This window comes from Bos mutus, chromosome 6 (assembly GCF_027580195.1).
Source record: "Bos mutus isolate GX-2022 chromosome 6, NWIPB_WYAK_1.1, whole genome shotgun sequence".
Classification (NCBI taxonomy): Eukaryota; Metazoa; Chordata; class Mammalia; order Artiodactyla; family Bovidae; genus Bos; species Bos mutus.
This window is the reverse complement of record NC_091622.1, coordinates 18984599-19010774: the sequence shown is the minus strand read 5'-3', so window position 1 is coordinate 19010774 and position 26176 is coordinate 18984599. Positions and strand designations below refer to the sequence as shown.

Genomic DNA, 26176 nt, shown 5'->3' with positions numbered 1-26176 from the left:
CATTATACTAAGCAATGGGAACACAAAAATCATTAAGATGCAGTTCTTACTCTTCACGAATTTAGTTTAATAAAGGAAATATAGGCACATAGAGAGACTGAATAATCTGGCACCCTCATGATCATGTTAAATGGATTAAAATATAGTGTTATGCTATTATAAATGACTAACAAGATAAATTATAGGTACAGAAAACAATCAGCTATATTAATAAACCCTAAAGAAAAACAAATAGTATGGATTTCAAAAACAGGAAGCCTTTACCTATTACACTTCATTTTCCTTATTGTGTTAATAGATACAGCTTTGCCATGTAATTTTAATCCAGCCAGTCCTAAGTGTCGGACTCTGACAGACTACTCAGTGTGAGAAGTTCACTTCCTTAACCTCAGAAACAAGTTCTCATTAGCTGTATCCAACCTGGAGGAGTTCTCGCTTTGACTAACAGAAGGAAAAGTCTGACTTAGCTTAGAGAGGGATCAAAGATATTCTCCCTCTGAGGATCAGCTCTGTTTAGGAACGACTGTTCTTATCAAGATTCCCCTTTTAACATTAGAGAGACTTCAGAAGTCTTGCTGGAGTTGTTTTTGTCCTCTCACCTAACCAAGATATTTCTTGCCAAGGACTCTGAGCTTCCCCTAATACAATTCTTCTCTGTATAAAGTCTCATAATTAATTAAAATATAGTACCAATGAAACCAACTTAAATTAGAGTTTAAGAATATGCTTTCCTGGCTTTGCCACTTCTTTTGGATCTACTTTTCCCGTTTCCTCCTTCAGCAACTTACAGCTACACTTTATAAATATGAAGTCATACATTTTTCCTCATGATGTTTACTACAGAGTAATTTTTGGGAGCACTAAATTCATCACTTAAATAAAATGTAACAATTAAATACAACTTACACACACACAATACCATGGTATCAATAGTTAACAAGAAGAAATGATCTTTGTTTAGACTATAGAATTCAAGAAAGGTATGTTCAAACTAAAAGGATATTAAATGTATAAGCAGAAAAACTGTAATGAGTAATTTAAATTTTAATTTCAAATCTGTGTATTTAAGAACTCCTTTATTTCACTGTGAATAATTTCAACGACCCAGTTTCTTTCAACTCTTTACATACTTAATATTCACAAAGTCACAATATGTGTGTTATAAAATTTTAGCCTCTGCATAACCTAACACTCCAGAACATTAATGGTGGAACTCCATAGTGTTGCAAGTTCCCTCCTTAGCAGAGGAAATGGGGCCTCTTCCAGTGAACCTGCTCTTTACCAAAGCAGAGTATGCTTTGGAAAGAGTAAGTAAAGCAAAATTAGGTGAATATGGAACATTATTTTTATTTTCCATAAATCTTTAGAATGGTGTTGAGATTTCTCATGGTAATAAAAAAGAAATTATCTTCTTTACTTATATAAACTCTATCAATCTTCCAAAAGCTAGCTGAAATAAAATGACTTGATAGGGACAATCAATCAATATCTAATATACATAAGGGATCATGTAAGTGGTTAAGAGAAATATCCACTTGTGCTGTACTAATAGGTTCTGATTATTTTCTAGATACTCTAGAATTTTTATTGGAAATGTATTCTTTATTTGAAGAGTAAAAAAGAAGTTGTTTATTTTATTTTTTGGTTTATTTTTAACTTCTACATAGTAAGAAAACTGTTTTTGTTTCTATTACTTTCTTTTTTATTTTATTTTATTTCTATTACTTTTTGCCAGCCCAAGAGGTGGCAAGAATACACAGAAGAACTATAAAAAAAAGGTCTTAATGACCTGGATAACCACGAGGAGGCTCAGATGGTAAAGACTCTGCCTGCAGTGCAGGAGATGCAGGTTCAATCCCTGGGTCAGGAAGATCCCCTGGAGGAGAGAATGGCTAGAGAATCCCATGGACAGAGGAGCCTGGCAGGCTACAGTCCAGGGGTTGCAGAGTTAGACATGACTGAGCAACTGACACTTTCTTTCACACACTCTCTCTTTTGTACCTCACATTCAATGAGTCAGCAGTATCTGTTGGTTTTTCTTTAAAAATTAATACTTACTATTGTAATAGTAAGTTTGTATATCTTTAAAGGACAGAACAGCCTGGTCAGCTAAAGTCCATGGGTTTGCAAAAGAGTCAGACACCACTGAGTGACTAAACAACAAAAACAACACTCTTATCATTCCATTCTATGTATAGTATCCTTACTGTTCTCCTAACATTCAAAGCAATGCTACTACCTTGCACTTGCAAGATGGAACATTTTTCCTCAGGAAATATATATGGCTCACTCTCTCACTTCTTTTAGGTTCTCTTCCCAAATGTCTCCTTATTAAATAGATTTTCTTTGCTGCTACTGCTGCTGCTAAGTCGCTTCAGTCATGTCCGACTCTGTGCGACCCCACAGACGGCAGCCTACCAGGCTCCCCCGTCCCTGGGATTCTCCAGGCAAGAACACTGGAGTGGGTTGCCATTTCCTTCTCCAATGCATGAAGGTGAAAAGTAAAAGGGAAGTCGCTCAGTCGTGTACAACTCTTCATGACCCTATGGACTGCAGCCTACCAGGCTCCTCCATCCATGGGACTTTCCAGGCAAGAGTACTGGAGTGGGTTGCCATTGCCTTCTCTGAGATTTTCTTTGAGTCTCTCACATAAAATGGTAACTCTTCTCTAATGTTCTCCAGACTCCCACTTCTTGGCATTTTCCATTGTCCTTTTCTTCTTCTCCTTTTAAAAAATGAAATATAGCTGGAATACAATATTATATTGGATTAAGGTGTACTAGACAGTGATTTGACATTTGTAGATATTATGAAACGATCAGTACCGTAAGTCTGTGAATTGAAACTCGTTCAGTCATATCCAACTCTTTGTGACCCCAAGGACTATACAATCCACGGAATTCTCCAGTCCAGAATACTGGAGTGGGTAGCCTTTCCCTTCTCCAGGGGATCTTCCCAACCCAGGGATGGAACCTAGGTCTCCCGCTTTACCAGCTGAGCCACAAGGGAATCCAAGAATACTGGAGTGGGTAGCCTAACCCTTCTGCAGGGGATCTTCCCAATTGAGGAACTGAACCAGGGTCTCCTGCCTTGCAGGCGGATTCTTTACCAACTGAGCTATCAGGGAAGACCATAAGTCTACTAGCCATCTAACCCTATACAAAGTTATAAAAATATTATTGACCACATTCCTTATACTGTGTATTATATCTCCATGGTTTATTTATTTTATAACTGGAGGTCTGTATCTTTTAATCTTCTTCACCTATTTTACACACACCCCTCTGCCACATCCTTCTCCTCAGGCAACCACCTGTTTGTTCTCTGTATTTGTAAGTACGGTCTCACTTTGTTCTGTTATTTTTTTGTCTTTTAGATTCAACATATAAGTGAGATAATATGATATTTTTCTTTCTCTGGTTTATTTCACTGACCAAAATACCCTCAAGTTTCATCCATGTTGTTGCAAATGGCAAGATTTCAATATTTTTTGTCTCAGTAATACTCCATTGTGTGTGTATGAAAATACCACATCTTTATCCATGTATCTATTGATGGACACTTAGGTTGCCTCCATATCTTGGTTACTATAAATAATGCCGCTATGAACACTGATGTGTAGATATTTTTTTCAAATTAATTTTGCTTTCTTCAGGTAAACACCCAGAAGTGAAACTGCCATAGATCATATGGCCGTTCTATTTTTAATTTTTTGAGGAACCTTTCTGTTGTTTTCCACAGTGGCTGGTCCAATTTACATCTCACCAACAGTGCACACAGGTTCCCTTTCTCCACATTTTTGCCAATTAATTATTTGTTGTCTTTTTGATGATAGCAATTCTAACAGTATGCTGCTGCTGCTGCTAAGTCGCCAGTATGAGTGCATATCAAATTGGGGTTCTGATTTACAGTTCCCTGATGATTGGTGATGTTGATCATGTATTTGTTAGCCATCTGTATGCCTTTGGAAGGGCTTCCCTGGTAGCTCTGACAATAAAGAATCTTCCTGCAGTGTGGGAGGCCCAGGTTCAATCCCTGGGTCAGGAAAATCTCCTGGAGAAGGGAATGGCAATACATTCCAGTATTCTTGCCTAGAGTATTCCATGGATAGAGGAGGCTGATGGTCTATAGTCAATGGAGTCGCAAAGAGTCAGACATGACTGAGCAACTGACATATACTTTATGGCTTTGGAAAATGTCTATTCAGGTCCTCTGCCCATTTCTTAATCGGGTTGTATGTTCTTTGATTTTGAGTTGTATGAGTTCTTAGTGTAATTTGGATGTTAATCCCTTACTGAATATATAGTTTGCAAATATCTTCTCCCATTCATAAGACTGCCTTTCCGTCTTATTGATAGTTTTCTTTGTTGTATAACAATTTTTCAGTTTGATGCAGTCCCATTTATTTTTTTCTTATTGTTTAATTTCCACAATGGCACCTAAATGCCACTAAATGTTCCACAACAGATGGATGGATAAAGAAAGTGTTGTGTATACGTATATGATGGAATATTATTCAACCATTAAAAAAGAAATCCTGCCATTTGTAACAACATGGATAATCCATAGGATATTATGCTAAGTGAAATAAGTTGGACAGATAAAGACAAATACCACATGATCTTACTTATATGTAGACTCTAGAAAACACACTAAATGTTTACTTTTTTTGCTTACTGTTGGTATATCCTTCACTAAATGCAAATTTTGAATGTAGGTACTCTTAATTCAGTAACTTGAATGACATCTGTTTAACAGTATGTGTTCAGACATATTGTTGAAAAACAATGCATTTTTACACTATTCATTATATTTTTCTTTACAGTTGAAATATAAAAAGAATGAAATAAATTCTAAACAAAAGTGAACCAAAACTTGAATATTCTTCAGATAGCAACATTTTATGTAAATAATACATTTTTCTCTTTCATTCTTAGTATTGTTGTTAGGAATAATATATCAGATTTATGAGTATACAAAAAAAGTTAGTTTTGTATTACAAAGTTTTAGCAAATTGACCCAGTACTCTGACACTTATCATAATTAGCAACATATTAAGGGACTTGGGGTTTAGTGACATTCAGACTATTAAACACTTTAAACAAAAATCTCATGTCAGATGAGACTGTAAGGGCAAAGATTTAAAACCACTTATTCAAAGTTAAAATAAACAGCAATTTTCCTTAGTAAAATTTCACTTAATCACAAAATGGAAGTTTCACATTACTTGAGCTGTCACTCTTCCTTTTTGAGCTTTTAAAATCAACGATTTCTCAATCGTTTTGTTTCATTGAGGAATTAAAATGTAGTGGACAAATAGCATAGAATATGAGTGACATCAGTGAGAATGGCGAAGTAAGAATCTCAGAAGAGCTGCTCCTTCAAAACACAATGAGAACACTGGCAGAGATTATCAAAATAAACTTTTTAGAATTCTGGAAGTTTAACAAAGGTCTGTCTGCTGCAATCTATAGAGTATGTAGTCAAAAGAAACATCTGAATTTCAGTAAGAATGTAAGATTTGCGGAGTTTTAATTTTCCCTACTCTCATTTCCCTCTCCTCAGTTCCACAGTCACCTTAAAAACCAACAGTCTCACAAACCAGAAATCTAGCAACCACTGGACAGGACAGAATGGTTTTAGAGCTCCCAAAAAGTGTCATTTCAGCAGGTTATGATTACTTGACCTATCTTCCAGTTTCCTAGAAACCTCTCCTTACAATGCTTGCCTTTATTTGACCTGATTCACAACCCTCTCTGTGCAAAGAGACACTTCTCTGAAGATATCTGTCAAAAAGAGTCAGCAGCAATTGTTTAATGTTGTGGCTGCCTGAAGTGGCCATAACAGTAGAAGCAAAGAATAAGCTGACAATAAAAATAAAAACACTAAAATTAAAAGCTGAGGAATTCAACATCCACAGGGGAATCTGAAAGTGCTAAGAGAATCCTGGGAATCTAGAAGTCTGTCTATGCACACACAGGATGTTTGCATGCATAGGAAAGACCTGAGAAGGCCTTAACTAAGCTCTCACCTTTGGCTGGCCTCAAGACCTGAACCAGTTGTATGAATACAACATCCTAGAAGAGAGCTATGTTAAAAGAACATAAGTGATTACTGTATTATGAACAATAAAGATGCTAAAGTGTATTAATATAATATTCATCTTCTTTTATAGTTTATAAATTAAGTCAAGCAAATACATACCAGATCTGTTTTTGGAGGATCTGGACACTCAGTGGGGAAATAAGGTGTTGAACTTCTGACTCCACTGCTATCAGATGTTGGCTTTGGAGGTTGAGCATGCTGCCTATAAGTAGCACTTTTAGGAGTCCAACAAAACAGGTTGATTGATTCTCGCACACAGCGTTCAATGTCAATTTCTAGATAGAAAAAATTAAAAAAAAAAAAAAGCAAATATAGAAGCTATTGCTCTCTTTATGTAAGAACCACAAGTTTTCCTAAATACATATGCACAAATATGGCTAAAATGAAAACTAATTAGAAAAGATGTCAGTAAAATGTAATATGGATATTAATCAACATATGATTAGAATGGTAGAGGGTATCTGGTATTATTATGTAGACACATGATACATATATAGAGTATATTTCAGTATATCATTATTCAAAAAGTTAAATATAGTAATCATACATTCTTGTTAGAGAATCTGCTTCTTTAACTTTAACAATATTTTTACTTTCTCAAATTAAAAAATTAAGATTGAGTAGAAAGAAGGCTGGAATTTGGGAGTGGGCAAACAAAAGACTCAGATTTAATATACCATGATTTCAAGTAAAGGGTACTAACAGTTTCACTTCCACTTATTACAGAAGATATAAAATAATCAGGACAAAAATTAATCAAAATCTAAATTCAGTATTTATCCTTTTAAAAAGAATTTCTTGATTTAAGTGCAGAAAAGTTTAAGTGAGGTATCACATATACAGAAATAAAATGCACCCAATTAAAAATGATAGAAAATATTTTCAAAGAAAATTTTCTTTTCTTTTTCTGATCTGAAAGAAATTTAAACACCTTTGATACAGAGGTAATATACATAGGAAATTTATTACAATGCTAAATTATTGTGTGTGTGTTTCAATAAGACTGCAACCCATGAGGAGATTAATATTAACATTCCTGATGGAGAGTAAAGCTGTAACTCTATGGGGAAATGGAGTTATCACAGAAAGGCAGTAGAAATTGAAGAATTTGGCTAGGATGAAAGAGTTTAGCATGGACCAGCTTTTTCCTTTCTATATTCCTAATATAGTAAAAGGTAGTTATCATCATTTCTTCTGTAAAAGTCCAATTGTGTCAATTCAGATAAGCAATGGAGAAAAATACATCAAATCCCTTACAGAGGGATAAGGTCCCTATTTCCCTTTTTGGAATGAAGTGCTTACATATAAAGGAAAAAGGAAATAGGCCCTTAAATTGATTCTGTGAATGGTGCATGAGTCATGCCTTATAGAACTGTCTGCTTTTATAAGGTGGAAAACTCTTAGAGAAGGGCACAGAAATGGACACTTATTGAACATCTATTATGTGACAGGTGTTGTATGCTTTCACTGCTGCTGCTAAATCGCTTCAGTCGTATCCGACTCTGTGTGACCCCATAGACGGCAGCCTACCAGGCCCCTCCGTCCATGGGATTTTCCAGGCAAGAGTACTGGAGTGGGTTGCCATTGCCTTTAGACAGGTAATGTAATCCCCTGATTTCTGTTGAAGATGAAGAAATTAACACGTAATGAAGTTAAGTGATTGAATGTGTTGTGTTGTTACCACCAGTAGAATCTCTGAAGTTAAAAGGATTATAAGGCATCTTTCACTTCCCAATTTATTTAGATTTGGGAAACAATAGCCAGCAGCTCTAGAAAGACCAGTTATTCAATTAAACATTGCTTTATCTGCTCTTAGTGATGCTTGCGAACTTCACAGTTGGTTATTTCCATTGCTGCACAAAGAGGTCAGATTTCATCACCACCATATGCTATTCCTAACATAAAATCTATAAAACAAGAGTTAAACATGTTTTGAAGCGTGGGCCCATTTATTTGAGAAATTGTCAATAGGAAATGTATTCTTCTAAAAAGCTCTTTAACATCATCAACTTAATTCCACAAAGAAAAGAATACAAACACCAATGAGAAGAAAAATAAAAGTTCAGATACATTCCTCTACTTCACTTGAGACAGAAGAGATATGTTCAATTCATTTTAAAACATTTCCAATTAATATCGTTAAAAACTTGCAGCTAAAGAGAGAAAACTTTGTCATCTTAAAAAAAAAAAAGTTTATCTACTTCACACTGTTTAATTTCCAAAGGAAAAGAATTTTGGACCATAAATTTTGCGTCCGTAGTGCTCAAATCAGTTTGACACATCTGTCACCCATTAAAAGCTTGAGGTCAAGTTACTGATGCAGATGAGAGGTTGTAGTTCAGTCCTTAAATCACTGGCATGGAAAAGTCATTTATATCTGCTTCCAAAACACCCTACCAATACCATAAAAGGTTTACAGAGAATCACGAGAATTCACTGGCATCCACCCCAATTTGAGCCTGATTATTACTACTGGCAAATATCCCATTCTCCATTCTCTTGACCCATGTCATCCCTCCATCTCAAAATCCTTCCAAAGTACTTTATCATAACCAAAATATTATGAAAAGTACTTTATAAACTGTACATTAAAATATGCAATTATTCTTTTAAAAATAACCTCTCATCCCAGAGCACTACTACATTCTACCTTGCATTCTCATTTTGATATAATGCATTTGTGAAAAAGTATGCACCCTGGATTATGCTTTCCAAGGTTTGATTCCAAGCTCCATGAGGTTCACTCAGAAAAATAACTTTTGTAAATCGTAGTTTACCTATCTTATCCATTACTATTGTTCCCTCTCATAAATACTGAACTATTTTAAAATTATAAAATGCAACTCATGTTACATTTGGGCAAGGGTAGGTGGAAAAGATCTCTCTCCTGAAGCCCTCCATTCTTTTGCTTTAATGAGTATGAACTGCTTTCCAGATAGAGTGAACAGCTGTTTACATGGCACTTCTCTTTACCATCACCTAATTCCCTCTATATTTGATCCTTAATTTGGGCATTAAGATATTATTTTCTCCCTTTTGATTTACTGCATCATTTTGGTGGAACACATTTCCCAGTAATTTTTGAGAAAGGATGCACAGGAAGCAAATTATTTTGGAATTGTCCATGTTTTTAATATATTTATTCTGCCTCTGACTGATAGTTGGGCTAGTCATAAGATTCTAGGATTGATTTATTTTTCTTCAGAGTTATGTAAGGCAAGTGCTCTATTGTCTTTCTTCTGAGAAATCTGATGCAATTTTGATTTAAGATCACATATATGTGATTTTCTTCTTTTCTGTAAACCTTTAGGAGTTCTGGTGTTCTGAAATTTCATAATGATGGTCTTATTATAATCCTTCAGTTGCAGAAAAAGTTATTGTGTATTATCTGTAATAATTTTTCACTTTTTTCCTTCTCTCTTCTTTCATTAGAAGAGTCCTGAACATCCTGAATAGATTTTCTAATAATTTTGCCCTTTCCTCTTACTTTGCATCCGTGTTTTTCTTGTATTCGCTGAGGGCCTTCTTAAGCTTTATCACCCAACTCTTTCATATAAAGCTGAATGCATTTCCACATCATTTTTAATTTCCAGTAAGTATTTTTGTCATATTAATACTTTAAAAAATCCTGAATTTTCATAGCTATTTTATCTTCTCATAATTGCTTTTCTGAGGATATTCCTTTATTCAGTAGGTGCTATTCTGTGTTTTTTTAGCTGGAGACTTTCCCCAGAGGTTTGGTGGTATTTAAATGAACAGCACTAAAAATTATATTGGAAGTTCTGAATATGTGGGCAAGGCTTTGTTACTGGTGGATTCACTATAGGTAACTTGGGGATATGGTCATTTGTTAGACGATCCCCAAAAGTAAGGTATTCCTCTTTTGGGGAACATTATATTTCTCCAGAGAATTATTCTTTAACCTGTCTAAACTAATCCTTGCCAGTATTCTAGGAACTGACCATGGAGAAGACTGGATATTGTAACTGTAGACATTTCCGCTCTCTGGCTCTTGGCTATGCTGCTGATTCTGAGTTTCAAGTCTTTTACGATTCTGCTACTCCAAAGAATGTACCTCCAAATTTACTGTTTCTATGGTCATGTTTTGTAAAATGTGCAAAAGTAAAAATATTTAAATCACAGTGAAAACTTGTCTTTATTTATACCAATTTCAACTCCATTACACTTCCTCTTGTGTTGGACAACATAGTGGCTGTGAATACTCTGATATAATTAAGCTAAACTAGAGATATGTTTAGTATGGTTTAATGGGTATTTTTCTGTTATGTTAAGTCACTTTTGGGTATTGACATAGATTTCCTCCTTGGTCAACTCTAGCTAGACTCTTCTAAGCCTTTTCTCAACTATGTCTCAATCTTGGCCTAAAAAGTTGGCCTGAACAAAACTCTCAACATAATATATAGCAATTCAAGGTCACATCCCTCAGATGACCCTAACACCCTATGAACGCCTCCTTGAGAAAATCAAGGCTGCCAGAAGAATTTACTATTTGTTCCAGGAAATAACTGAAGATAGGGTCCTTGTCTGAAGATAGGTATCTCTGTGGGAAGGTAGGAGCCTAAGTTTGGTGTCTATTAGTAAATGCAGATGTACTTCACATGGACCCAATGCTGTCCTTCACATATTTTACAGTTTTTCACTTCACACTGGGATATTTTTGCAGTAGTGTAATACTGATTTAAAACCTGTGCTTACCACTTTAATTAGTGTCTGGCATTGCTTATCTTTGACAATATAGTAAAGTTATTGCTAACTCTAGAAATGACTTCCTGGAATATCCCCAATCCCTACTATATAGGAGCAATGTGAATGTGTGTTCTAGAACCAAAAGTTTATGTGCAGGAAAAACATAGTTGACATGTACACAGCCAAAAATAAGACTGAAAATTCGAAACATTAAACATGTGAAACTGTAAGCAGAGAATTAGGTTCTCTTCGATGCCTGATCAAAAGAAATTCTTTCCTTCTAGAAATATACTTCAATAATGCTATATACACAATTATAGGTGCACCATTAACTTTTTCTTTTTTTTTTGACAGGAACTTCACAAAAAAATAGCATTCCTGTGTTTACAGGAAACAAACTTGCAGCAAACAAACAGAAGCCACACCTGGGGTAAGTGATATGTTTTATGCATTACTATTATCAATATTAAAAAACAAAGTTCAACCAACTAAGCCTGTGAAAAGGCTGATTATTCATGTTTTCTATAGAAAATAATATACAACTACTGTTATATGAATCAATGAATAAGAAGCAAAAGAGGAGGACAAATACAGAGATATGTCAGACATTTAATGAATAAAAATATTATGCTATTTGTTTTGTAATTTGTTGTGATCTCCTCACTCATTCTAAATATTCTTTTAAAAGCCTAATTTTATATTGTCGTTTTTAACCCCTCCTTAGTCAGGTGACTTAATGGAACCAGGAAGTAATACTACATGGAATTAATATAATTCAAATTAAAAGTGTTAGTCATAGTTACAGGGTACCATTGAATCCCCTTTAAATAGTTAGGCAAAAATGCTCTGGGCCAGTACAAGAATGATAAACCAGTAATAAGATTAATTATACACATACATATATGTACACATTACATACACACACACATAAATATTTGTCAAATGAAGGACTGAGCACATTTTATAAGTACAATCTTGGTTATGCAGTCTGAGGGGGAAATGATGGTACAATACATAACTGGGCTCCTACTTTACTTCACTCAGACTTTCACATCCCTGATATGTGTGCATGTGCTTACTGGCACATTTTGCTAAGCATCTATCATCTCTGCTGCTTAGCGCCTACAATGAAGTGAGAAATAAAATAGGAAATGCAATAAGCATTACTGACACACAGACACTTAAACTGTTTTCTATTCTTAACATAACTGTCTTGATCATTTAGCAGTTGAGTAGATACATATTATGATGCAAAGCAGCTGGTGTTGCTAATAGAACACAGCTCACTTCAGAAAAAAAGAACAATGTAGCAGCTTGGAAGACCCAGCACCAGCTCAGCAGTAGCCATCGTTTTCTCCTTTTCTTTTATACTTAACACTGAATCCAAAACAAAACTGGAAATCTGATTCTTTCTTGGCAATAGAACCTTGTATTCAAGCTCAATAAGCATTTTTTCATATGACTGATACATGCTTTTACTGAAGGACTGATGGTTTACATTTTTCAAGGTAATCCAATGTAGATTTTTAAAATAAAAGTATGAAAATTTTGGTTATTTCCTCTGTGTTATATAATATTTACTAACTAGCCTATAAGCATATGGCATATTATTCCTCTTCATTTTCTCTGATCTTGTTTATTGGTTTGTTTTCTGTTTGACTCGGCGCACTCACACTTAGAGGGGATATGTAGTAAGGAGTTATTTTCCATTCTGTTGAGGATCATCATTTAAGATAACGCAACAAGAACACATCAGATTACAGTGGACCCTTGAACAACATAGGTTTTGAATTGCATGGGTCCACTTACACATAGATATTTTTCAATAGTAAATATCCCAGTACTACACTATCCACGGTTGGTTGAATCTGTAGATGCAGAACCGTTGATACTGAGGAAGAGTGGATGTGGAGGAACAGCAGATACAGAGGAACTGGTATACAAAGGACTGATGGTAAATTATATTTTGATTTTCAACTGTGGCAAGCAAAGGCACCCCTACCTCTGCGTTGTTGAAGGGTTAACTGTACTTTCATTTTTGTAGAGTGATACAAGGTTAGGTGCCTCCCAGGTGGCACTAGTGGTAAAGAACCCACCTTCCAATGCAGGAGATGCAAGAGACACTGGTTGCTTGGGAATATCCCCTGGGGAAAAAAATGGGAACCCACTCCAGTATTCTTGCTTGGAAAATCTCATGGACAAAGGAGCCTGGTGGGCTACAGTCTATGGGGTCTCAAAGATCAGGATACAACTGAAGTGATAGCACATAAACATGCAAAAGGCTAGGTAGAAGACTGGAAAGAATGCGACCCAAAAGTATTATTACATTTTAAAGTAACAATGACATATAGAACAATATATGTTAAAAGTCATTCTAGGTATGATATATATATACTCATTTTGGTCCTTACATTATTATTTTCATTATCCATCAGCAGTATATATGGGGGAAATTTTAACCATAACTTCTGACTTTTAAAGATTTCTGAGGTTGACTACTTTTAAGATACTTCAGAAGTGTAAAATGTTCTGTATATTTTAAAAATACTTTAAAAACCTAACACACACATAAATACTCAACAGTAAAACAAAAACAAACAAATTCCATCATTGAGGTCCTGAAACAAAGTACGTTTAATACCTGACTGAGACTGCAAGATAATTTTTGGACTACTCAAAAAAATTCAGAGAGCAGAATCCCTGTCAATCATAAAAAAAGACTGCTTTACTATGGAGAAGAGTCTTCCTATGGAAAAGAGCCTTGAAACCTTGGGACCAACTTTAAGATGTATTAGGACTCTAATCTACTCTCAACTTTCAAGGTAAGTAGAAAATTCTGATCACCCCTAACTTTATTTTTCATTATACTTCTGAATACATAAGAAACCTTTAACTTTATAAACTATTTGCTGCTGCTGCTGCTAAGTCGCTTCAGTCGTGTCCAACTCTGTGCGACCCCATAGATGGCAGCCCACCAGGCTCCCGTCCCTGGGATTCTCCAGGCAAGAATACTGGAGTGGGCTGCCATTTGCTTCTCCAGCGTGTGAAAGTGAAGTGGCTCAGTCACGTCTGACTCTTCACGACCCCATGGACTGTAGCCCACCAGGCTCCTCCATCCATCGGATTTCTCAGGCAAGAGTACTGGAGTGGGTTGCCATTGCCTTCTTCGTATAAACTATTTATGTATTGCAAAATTAGTGATGTGCTAAGAGCAACAACTAGCTCAGTGTTAAAGGAATTTACAATTTATTCTACTGGCTTTGTGTTTTCTTCATAGACAATTATTTTCAGCTTGGAAGTCATGTTTTCTAACATCTGCTTTCATATTTTCCCCTTTTCCATACAATAATACAGTATTCCCTTCCCAACAAGGAGATAACTTAAGATTTTGAAAATACATTTTCATGATTTTCATTTCACTGACTACGTGATCATGTCAATAAAAATATATTACTCTTTCATCTTTCATCTAAATCTTAATGTTAACATGTAATTTCTATGGGTGGGGGTAAAATCTCCATATTTAATTTCCAATATGATTGTCCTTTTGCAATTCCATGAAGAGGTGCTTAGAAATAGACATGCATTAACATTACATAGCTACAAGCAGAAAATGTAAACAATTATGGATTCTCAGCTTCAGGTAAAACAGTATAAAATCTTAGAGGGCTGACAATACAAAACCTTCACTGAATAACTGGGTACTATTATTGCTCTATTTTTTCATCTCATCAGCTCTCCTCAAGCCAGAATAAAAGGAATTATGGATACCTACTGAGAATACTCATGTTAAGAATCCTTTGCCTTTTGCTCATTATAGAGCTTCTTGAAAGGAATGTTCAGAGACTAGAATGCACCTCAAATATCAATACAGCATTCTATTTTGGGAATGCCGTACTGAAGGAAAAGTATCTTTTCAAGGATACTTTTCATTCTTTTAAAAATAGTGAAAAGAAAGAAAATACCTCTACAGATATATTTGAAAAATATCCCTAATGTGGCCTAAGATTCTGCTTGATCACTCTCTTTTCTAACCACTTTCCTCCTTGCACCAAGGATACCACTCCAGTTCCTTGAGTTGTTTGGGGCTTTTGCAGCACTTTCTTTCCTCTGTCTAGAAGATGCTCCCCTCTCTCCACTTCTTACTTCCCAAAGTCAATTAATTTCAGATATTACCTTTAGTATCACTCTCTTAGAGAAGGTTCTTTACCTCCTTCAGACTTGGTAGTGTTCTGTAATAAATTCCTACTGCTTTCTGTAGCACTTATCACCATTATAACTATTTATTTAATAAAGGGGTCACAAGTATAGTTTTAAAAAATCTGGGCCACTGTTTACAATTGGGAAATTATATATAAATACTATAAAAACCCAATTTAATTTATACTTATCCCTAAATGAAAGCAAGAAATTATTCACTGAACCCTATCCAAAAAAAAAGGAAAACCTGGATCAGTTCTTATTGATCTTCTTTCCTACTTCACTACCACAGGGATTGTCACCAGTACCTTAAATCTATGATTTCATAAACTAAATTGAATTTCCTCTTCACTCTCATTATCATTGATTTTCAGTTTCATCTTGTGGAAAAACAGGAAAATAACAAGACACAGCTTTAAGGATTCAACATACTTTAGTACTTTGCTCTATTTCTTAGTTTTTAATAACTTTAATAACTTTTCTCTCAGTCTCAAAATATGTGAATGTTATTTGAAATAAATGGCTAGGATTTCTCAGCATACATCTTAAACAACCTGGTACATAACTGTGTTGCTCAAAATACGTGTGATTTTCATGACATATTCTATGCTATGCTAAATAACAATAAAGACTGCATTACAAAACTGCTTTAAGTCAAAAGGGATATGTACCTTTGCTGAGCTACAATATTTTTGAGGAACCAGTGAAGTGCTACATGATAGACACTACCAGTATTTTTCATGTATGTGTTGAATCCTACCATAAATTATGTAGGTAATACTGAGATAACATCTTAAAGTTTTATTTAAAATGTTTTAATTAAATTTCTGTAATAAAACATACATCAGACAATTAAGATGTTTCAACCAACTGCTGATTTCTTCCTGCAAAAAGGATTTACTTTTCACACATTCAAGTTCCTTCAATATACACAGTATTTCCTTCAAAATACTTTATACATACTTATTTTTTTCTTTCAGAGGTAAAGTAAATATTTTAATCTCTGAGGGTAAGTGAAGTGTTCTTCCATACAGATTTCCTAATTTCTTTTATAGATTCTCTAAGAAAAACTTCTTTCTTACTTTAAAAGATTCCTATGCTTGAAGATGTTCAGAGGTACAAAGTTATGCATTCTGGGAATTTATTTCAACCACAATCACATAAATATGCTGAATTAATTTTTTAACTGTAAAAGGATATACACCAACAAAGCAAAAAAGCAATTAAACATTTCAGCTATTAAAAATCCACTCTAAAATTATGACCATTTTGGTTTTAGTCAGATTATCATATTCATGTTGGGAACTGCTTAGATGTATCCTCAAAAATATTATTTTGTCAGCCAGATGGACACAACAGCAGAATAATATGGCTGAAGGCTGACTACCTCATCCTGTAGTTGGCTTTAACGGTGGTAACTTTGGAAACTACACTCTTAACACCAGTGGCCAATATCCAGTACTGAATGGTGCTATGAAAAACCCAGTATTTTTTCCAAAATACCCTACTACTATTTTGAGATTGTATAAAAAATGCCAAATATACTGGTCTCATGGATATTTCCTTTAGTACTTAAATGACACACATACCAATACATGTTAAGAACTTCCAGCAAAATTTTCTAGCACCACTTGTACCTCCTTGGAATGTGACATCACACTATATCATTTACTAAAGGGGACAGAATTTGGAAGCAGTTTTTGGCAAAAATAATAATGCCTTTCTGCTGTGTTCTCTCTTCAAGAATTAAAAGGTTAGTACAAAGTTATGGAAAGGAGGAAGAAAAGAGAGGGAATTTACAAAGACTGAATGTCATACATTCTTTGTAAGTTTAAAGTATTAAATGCTACACATACTTTAAAAAATAGTTATGAGTATTTGGTATCAGGTTTTGTGTCAAGTACAGTATGCATATTATCTGCTGTGTTCATTTTAATGCTAAAACAGATATTTTTAGCTCCATTTTGCTAAAGCTTTCCTAATGTATAGGATTCTCTTTCCAAAGAGATTAACAACTTGTTCATGTTCACACAGCTAATATATGCCAGAGTTGGGGGGTGAACTCTCATCTATTTCACTCTATATATCACTCTTCTCAGCAAGAGAACCATACAAAGTTTCCAAGATCACACAGGTAGTGAGTGGAACAGTTAGGACTCAGACTCTTATGTCTTGACTCCAAAGACTGTGCTTTGTATCCACTAGACTATGTTGTCCCTGAGCAATGAAAAGAGATACTCTTCTTAGTCATAATATGCATACATACATATACAATGAAGGCTTACTTGGCTTCTCAGGCAATTCCTCAATTGCTTTTGCTAATAAGGAAATCTATATGATTGATATCAGTCTCAATAATCTATAGAAAAAGCCAAACGGGGTGATTGCTTCATTTATTCTACCAGTAGGAAAGCAGTCACGATGGAAAGGAGTAAGTGAGGGAAATCATAATAATGATGAGAACATTAATAATAATAATCACTTACATAGCTCTTGCTCTTTGCAAGGACTGCTCTAAGTTGTTCAGAGGCACTGATTTACTTAGGACAACAATCCTGTGCGGTAGGTACAATTATCATTTACATAAAACCAGGGCTAAGGAAACAGATACAAAGAGGCTAAGTCAGGTCCCTAAGGTTACACATGAAAGTGGTAGAGCTAGTATCTAAAACCCAAGTGATCTGGCTCTACATTCCATGCTCTTAGTCACTAGGCTTTTGGACCTCTCTTTGTAGAAAGAAGCAACTAGAATGGGACAATAAAAAAAAAAAAAATGCAAGGGCATTTTGTTTTCAAGGTTACCAACTGGATGGTGATTCCATTACATTACTGTCAACAGATGTTTTGAACAGTGAATTTGCTAATCTGCTTCAGAAAAGAATTTAGCTAAATTTGTTCTGATTGCTTACTTATGTTTTTAAACACAGTTAAGTGAGGACTTCAGTAAAACACAATATATTTAAAGAGTTCAAATTAATGTTTAATTCTAACCTATCTTTATCTACAAAGTCTATTTCAAGAATTAAGGTAAAATTCCCTTTCACTTTTCACTTTCATGCATTGGAGAAGGAAATGGCAAGCCACTCCAGTGTTCTTGCCTGGAGAATCCCAGAGATGGGGGAGCCTGGTGGGCTGCCATCTATGGGGTCACACAGAGTCGGACACGACTGAAGTGACTTAGCAGCAGCAGCGGCACAGAGCTAGCCTATCCTTTCTCTTTTTTTTGCAGTCTTAAAAAAAATTTTTTTTTTCTTTCAAATATGTCCTAAGTTTATGTCACGTAATATTTTGATTAGAAAAGGCATATTCAGTGTGTTTGTATGTATATTAATCCAGATTCACTTTGTAGGCCTTCCCATGACCACTTCTGAATTTCTTCAAGCATCAGGTATAGTGAGGGGGCTCAACATGATGAAAAGAGATATCTTTTAGATCTAAGTGGGAAAGACATCCCAAATAAGTGCACTGTGATTAAAAGTAAAAAGAAACACAGGTGTACTTAAGGGAAAAGTTTACATTTAACCCCTCTGTCCTTTTTATTTAAGTCACATTTTTTCTTATAAATTCTTTCTTTCCCAACTGGAATCATATACAGTGGCCAAGTAAATGATGTGCCAGAATAATGGCACTGAGGACCCATGCAAATCACATCAATAGAAGGCATCCTATCCTACTTTCAAAACTAAGTAGTGTTTTCCTTTTCAATGAGTCAGTGCTAACCAACATATATTCTTACTTTCTGATTTCAGAAATAATGACTTTATTTTAATGTATAAGCAGAGTTACCACTAATCTGCCTGTTCAATATGAAAATAGATTCCTTCACCAGTGTATAGCTGGAACATTTATGTATGTAATTGGAAAGGCAAGAAATTTGCTTTACTTAAAAATGCACAATCATCATTTCTAACATGTATTTTTTAGACATGACCAGAAAAATTCCTTTCATCCTAATCAATCATCCTCTGTTTACTTTGGCAAGTTAGGAACAAGAGGAAAACATCTACACGGTTACAGACAGTATTTGTAGTTTGTGAAACTAGCTTTTTTTGGGTAACTGTTCAACATCAATAGGAAAACCAGAGATAACTTGATTTACATTAAGAATCTCCCAGAAAAAAAAAAGAACTAAACTACTATTTGTTCATATAAGAAGTTATCAACTTTAATTAAAGTTTGGTAAGTTAGGAAGCTGATGGTGATACTTTTAGTTTGGGAGGAAAGTAGAAAGAGAAGTTTTAAACAAATCCCATAATGTTTCTTAGTTTCTCAACAAGGATGAAGATTTTTCAACAACAGAAAAATGCTGAAATACCAGGTATAGATCAGCCACGAAAAATAAAAAATGGGGTAGGCAGCAGTTTATTATTCCTTTTGAGAGTACTTATTAAATATAAAATCTTAAGATATCTTTCTTTTACTCTTTGATTTTTTGAAAAATTTATCTCTTGGATAATTTTAAGTGTGTTTATTTTCAGTAATCACTTTGGTTGCCTGCAAATATGAAGAATAGCAATAAACTCATAGATGGGTTGGATCCAAGGAAATGCAATTTGAAATAGAATTTTTCTACTTGAAAAATACTTTGGTTTCTGCAAAAATGTAGTTAAGTTTTTTTTTTCTGCCACAGATTATTATATCCTATGCAACCATATTACTTCCATCTTTTCAGCTATAGTATAAAAGCTTAAACTATACTTGCATTCTATATTTCTACACTAACCATTCAACTCCTAGACTTACAAGTTCCTCACTTAGGAATACAATATATAACTTTACTTACTATCCAGCATAACACAGAACTCCCCTGGAGTATGATTTGCTCTCTCAAGAGGACAGTGTTTCCTTTCTTTAAACTATTAAATAGTTAGCAAGTTAACTATGGATAGGAGAGACCAACGTTCCATGTGAATTACATCTTTGTAAAAACTTGGGTTCTCAAACACCTTCCCAAGTGGCCTTTATTTACTATCTATCTGCTGAAGATAAACAGGCCTATCCTAAGCAAGGCATATATGTCACATGATGCTCCCTTCTCCCCCTTCTCCTGCCCTTGTCTTTCACCTTTTGGCATCATCACTGACATGAAAATAAATGACTGAGCTAGTATGACCCAGCTTTGTATCTATAATGCTGGGCCGGCTAAAGAGGTAGTATATAAGCGAGAGAGTTCAGAGAGGAAGGATATGGCTCAAGCAGGAGAGATTCTGAAGATCTGGATGATTATTTTTGAAAATTGTTTTAAGGATGTCTCATTATCCCATAATTAAATTTCACTTAGTGATTCCATTTTTATATATCTATACCTGGTAAGTCCGAGAAGAGAAGAATGCACTCATTAAAGCCATTAGCCAAAAGTCGGTCACGCAGCTGCTGAAGAATTGCTACTCCGATACAGAATGGGAAGGAGGAATTCCCAAGCAGTAAGGTATCCCAGAGGTGGAAAATTTTGTGCAGTGGAAATACATCTGTAAAGTGACAAATATAAATAAATCAATTTAAAAAATTTAAAACAAAATAAAAATTAAATCAACAACAAGCTGCTTTACTAGTCATGATAATTCCCTTATGGGTCAAAACTATTAAAGGAAAAATATTGGAAAACTATTTTTATAAAATGTTTACTTGGTTTTGTAGGTTTACTGCTTCCCAAGGCAGTAAAATTGATAGGTTTAAAAAATTGATAATCTAATTCATCAAATAGATTTCCTACCCTCCGTTATCAATCTCGGTATAGCTCTTACATTCAATTTCTTCCTAGAATTTTCTGGTTATATTATTTTAACAAATTCATTTACTTAGAAGAACTTTAGTACTGTTATAATTTCTGTATCATTATATTTCTACTATGCACTCTAAGAACTGCTTTTTGAAATTCCCATAAAAAATCTGATTAGCAATTTTCTATTTTCTGAAACTTTCTTTTTTTCATTTATTAGTACTTTCAACACCTTTCCAGGCCAGTGCATGCAGATCTACTTCAAGTATTGTATTTCATTTATCATATGTGCATATTTAATCTAGGTATCTACTGCATTAATATGTATAATACATTAAAGTATTACATATTCACATAAACTTTCTATTTCTAGAAGAATTCTACTTTAGGAAATAACAAAAGTATTAGTTATTAGATAGTCTCTAAAAATTGAGTCTGATTTGGTTGTAAAAGTTTCCTTCTAAAACTTTATGTAAATAGTATAGTTAATATTAACTTATGTTTCAATAGAGGGCAGAGATTTTATCAATGTTATGACATATAGGTTTTCATTCTATAGAACACTCTTTTTGATATCCCCCAGTCAGAACAATTGAAAAAATTTGCTACCCAACTATATTACCTTATAATTACATAAGGATGCTTATGTAATTAAATCTGATAATATCCCAGGGAAGAATGGACCTGTTCTTTTCCCAATACAATACTGAAAGAAAATGGAAAATGGTACTTACGAGTAAACATGGTGAGAAACCAAGGGATGGCATAGAGCTATGAGTGGAAAAACAAAGGGATGCAGGGAATGGATAAAGAGGAAATAAAAGAGATAATTAGAATGACTTCCAATAAACTGAACCATAAAAAAAAAGTTCTATGTTTTAATCTATTCCACTGATTAAAAATATTCTTTAACACCATGTACAAAAATAAACTCAAATTAGATTGAAGATCTAAATGTAAGACTAGGTGGGGAGGGAGGTGGGAGAAGGGTTCTGAATGGGGGGACACATGTATACCTACGGCTGATTCATGCTGATGTATGGCAAAAGCCATTATAATACTGTAAAGTGTTTATCCTCCAATTTAAATAAATAAATTAATTAAAAAATAATAATAAATATGAGACTGGATACTGTAAAAATCCTAGAGGAAAACATAGTCAGAACACTCTTTGACGTAGATCACAGCAATGTTTTTTCTACCCACCTCCTAGAGTAAAGAAAATAGAAAGAAAAATAAACAAACATGACCTAATTAAATGGAAAGCTTTTGCACAGCAAAGGAAACCATCAACAAAATTAAAAGACAAACGATGGAACAAGAGAAAATATTTGCAAATGATGTGACTGTCAAGGAATTAATTTCCAAAATATACAAACAGCTCACACAGCTTAGTATTAAAAAGTAAAAAATGGCAGAAGATCTAAACAGACATTTTTCTAAAGAAGACCTATGAATGGCCAAATAGCACATGAAAAGATGCTCACAATCACCAATTATTAGAGAAATATAAACCAAAACTACAATGAGGTATCACCACACATTGGTCAGAATAGTCATCAGAAAGTCTACAAATAATAAATGCTGGAGGAGGTGTGGAGATAAAGAAACTTCCTACACTATTGGTGAGAATGTAAATTGGTATAGCCACTATGGAGAACAGTATGAAGGTTCCTTGGGCTTCCCAGGTGGCTCAGTGGTAAAAAATCCTCCTGCCAATGCAGGAGACGTGCATTTGATCCCTAGGTTGGGAAGATTCCCCTGGAAAGGAAATGGCAACCCACTCAAGTATTTTTGCCTGGTAAATCCCATGGACAGAGGAGTTTGATAGGCTACAGTCCATGGGATCATAAAAGAGTTGGACATGACTTAGAGGCTAAACAACAACAATGAAGGTCACTTAAAAAACTAAAAACATAGTGATCTCACTCTTGGGCATATATCCTGAGAAAACTCTAATTCAAAAAGATGCATGCCCCACCAATGCTCACTGCAGCACTATTTATAATAGCCAAGACATAGAAGCAACCCAAGTGTCCACTGACAGATGAATGGATAAAGACGATGTGATATATACTACAACAGAATACTACTCAGTCATAAAACAGGATGAAATAATGCCATGTGCAGCAATATGGATGGGCCTAGAGATGATCATACTAAGTGAACTAAGTTAGACAAAGACAAATACCATATGATATCACTTAGATGGGGAATCTAAACAAAGGATACAATGCACTTGTTTATAAAACAGATACAGACTCACAGACACAGAAAACAAACTTACAGTTACCAAAGGGGAAAGGAGGGAGGGTAAATTAGGAGTTTGGGATTAACATAGACATACTACTATATATACTACTATAAAATACATAACTAATATGGACCTACTGTACAACACAGAGAACTCTACACGATATTGAATAATAACCTGTAATGGAAAATAATCTAAAATATTTATATATATACCTCCCACATATATATATATATATATGCAAGAAACTAACACAACAAACATTGTAAATCAATTGTATTTCAAAAAAAATGAAAAACATAACAGAAAATATAATTATAAATTATTATCACAAATACTCTATTACATAATGACATCTATTACAAATATTGCAAATGACCCTTCTGCTAAGACTTATTTCACAGAGTATTTTCATTTCATCGAGGAATATACTCAGGACAATGCCTATTCCAAACATAATATAAACACATTAACTTCAATGGCATAATTTTCAAAGGAGAACTTTTGCTATTAGGAACAAAATATTCCTGAGATTTAAACAGTCTTTATCAGTGTTGAGTTACCTTTACTGAGTACTTTTTGAGACATGATAAGATGATATTTGAAAAATGTCCAAAATGTCTCATTAAAAAGTTTTTATGAAGCTTGTATCTTCTATTACCACTTTCTAAATTAACAGAAAGCTTCATAAGAGACTAAAAGTTGTGAGACCTAGGAATGAAATAATGTTTTTCAGATGACAAATTTATCTTCCTAACAGTATCTAGAAATGAAATACACACACCAATTAATTTTGTGAGATTTTGAAGTAAGAACTCATTCTTAATTTCTAAAAGGAGAGTAAAATCTCCTTTGTTAATAACAAGTATCAAAACCCATAGTAATTTATAGAAAAATCTGAAAAAGCTCTACTTTTATTTTATATTTTATGTCAATGTCAGCTTCTATTAGACAAAAATTTTTGTGCTAAATAGAGGAAAACAACAGAATGGGAAAGACTAGAGATCTCTTCAAGAAAATCAGAGATACCAAAAGAACATTTCATACAAAGATGGGCTCGATAAAAGACAGAAATGGTATGGACCTCACAGAAGCAAAAGATATTAAGAAGAGGTGGCAAGAATACACAGAAGAACTGTACAAAAAAGATCTTCACGACCCAGATAATCATGATGGTGTGATCACTGACCTAGAGCCAGACATTCTGGAATGTGAAGTCAAGTGGGCCTTAGAAAGCATCACTACGAACAAAGCTAGTGGAGGTGATGGAATTCCAGTTGAACTATTCCAAATCCTGAAAGATGATGCTGTGAAAGTGCTGCACTCAATATGCCAGCAAATTTGGAAAACTCAGCAGTGGCCACAGGACTGGAAAAGGTCAGTTATCATTCCAATCCCAAAGAAAGGCAATGCCAAAGAATGCTTGAACTACCGCACAATTGCACTCATCTCACATGCTAGTAAAGTAATGCTCAAAATTCTCCAAGCCAGGCTTCAGCAATATGTGAACCGTGAACTTCCCGATGTTCAAGCTGGTTTTAGAAAAGGCAGAGGAACCAGAGATCAAATTGCCAACATCCGTTGGATCATGGAAAAAGCAAGAGAATTCCAGAAAAACATCTATTTCTGCTTTATTGACTATGCCAAAGCCTTTGACTGTGTGGATCACAATAAACTGTGGAAAATTCTGAAAGAGATGGGAATACCAGACCACCTGGCCTGCCTCTTGAGAAATCTGTATGCAGGTCAGGAAGCAACAGTTGGAACTGGACATGTAACAACAGACTGGTTCCAAATAGGAAAAGGAGTACATCAAGGCTGTCACCCTGTTTATTTAACTTATATGCAGAGTACATCATGAGAAACGCTGGACTGGAAGAAACACAAGAAACACAATCAAGATTGCCGGGAGAAATATCAATCACCTCAGATATGCAGATGACACCACCCTTATGGCAGAAAGTGAAGAGGAACTAAAAAGCCTCTTGATGAAGGTGAAAGTGGAGAGTGAAAAAGTTGGTTTAAAGCTCAACATTCAGAAAACGAAGATCATGGCATCCGGTCCCATCACTTCATGGGAAATAGATGGGAAAACAGTGGAAACAGTGTCAGACTTTATTTTTCTGGGCTCCAAAATCACTGCAGATGGTGACTCAGCCATGAAATTAAAAGACGCTTACTCCTTGGAAGGAAAGTTATGACCAACCTAGATAGCATATTCAAAAGCAGAGACATTACTTTGCCAACAAAGGTTCATCTAGTCAAGGCTATGGTTTTTCCTGTGGTCATGTATGGATGTGAGAGTTGGACTGTGAAGAAGGCTGAGTGCCGAAGAACTGATGCTTTTGAACTGTGGTGTTGGAGAAGACTCTTGAGAGTCCCTTGGACTGCAAGGAGATCCAACCAGTCCATTCTAAAGGAGATCAGCCCTGGGTGTTCTTTGGAAGGAATGATGCTAAAGCTGAAACTCCAGTACTTTGGCCACCTCATGCGAAGAGTTGACTCATTGGAAAAGACTCTGATGCTGGGAGGGGTTGGGGGCAGGAGGAGAAGGGGATGACAGAGGATGAGATGGCTGGATGGCATCATTGACTCGATGGATGTGAGTCTGAGTGAACTCCGGGAGTTGGTGATGGACAGGGAGGCCTGGCGTGCAGCGATTCATGGGGTCGCAAAGAGTCAGACATGACTGAGCGACTGATCTGATCTGATCTGATGGGGTTTTAAATGAATAGATTTTTCAGCACCTATCAATTGTGAATTTGTGATTAAAGTTCCATATTTCTTTGCATTGTACACAGTTGAGTATTTACATTGTTAAATGTCAGGAACCATAAGTACAGTTGTGTACCAAGCTACATTAAAATCTAAGTATTGTATATGAAATAAACCCACTGCTCTACACAAGATCATCATTTATATACAATGATACAGCCATTACAGTGGGGAAAGGGAGGAGGACAGAGGTATGGGACTTCACTATGGAGTATGGATTGCAAGTATGAAGTCAATTGGGCCTTAAGAAGCATCACTATAAACAAAGCTAGTGGAGGTGATGGAATTCCAGTTGAGCTATTTCAAGTCCTAAAAGATGATGCTGTGAAAGTGCTGCACTCAATATGCCAACAAGTTTGGAAAACTCAGCAGTGGCCACAGGACTAGAAAAGGTCAGTGTTCATTCCAACCCAAAG

The 26176-nt window shown here is 35.0% G+C and overlaps 1 protein-coding gene across 4 annotated transcripts in view; it reads right to left on the bottom strand.

The window, feature by feature from the left end:
• TBCK (TBC1 domain containing kinase) overlaps positions 1 to 26176 on the bottom strand; it is a 209617-nt gene that overhangs the window by 73084 nt on the left and 110357 nt on the right. For 3 of the 4 annotated variants that reach the window (XM_070372045.1, XM_005887304.3, XM_070372047.1), the window contains 3 exons: positions 21466 to 21502; positions 20319 to 20480; positions 6205 to 6380 (listed from right to left, as the gene is read on the bottom strand). In XM_070372045.1, coding sequence (XP_070228146.1) covers positions 6205 to 6380; positions 20319 to 20480; positions 21466 to 21502 — 375 coding nt within the window. Of the gene's footprint in view, positions 1 to 958; positions 2726 to 6204; positions 6381 to 20318; positions 20481 to 21465; positions 21503 to 26176 lie in introns of those variants that run through there. The other variant, XM_070372046.1, reaches the window with a different exon arrangement.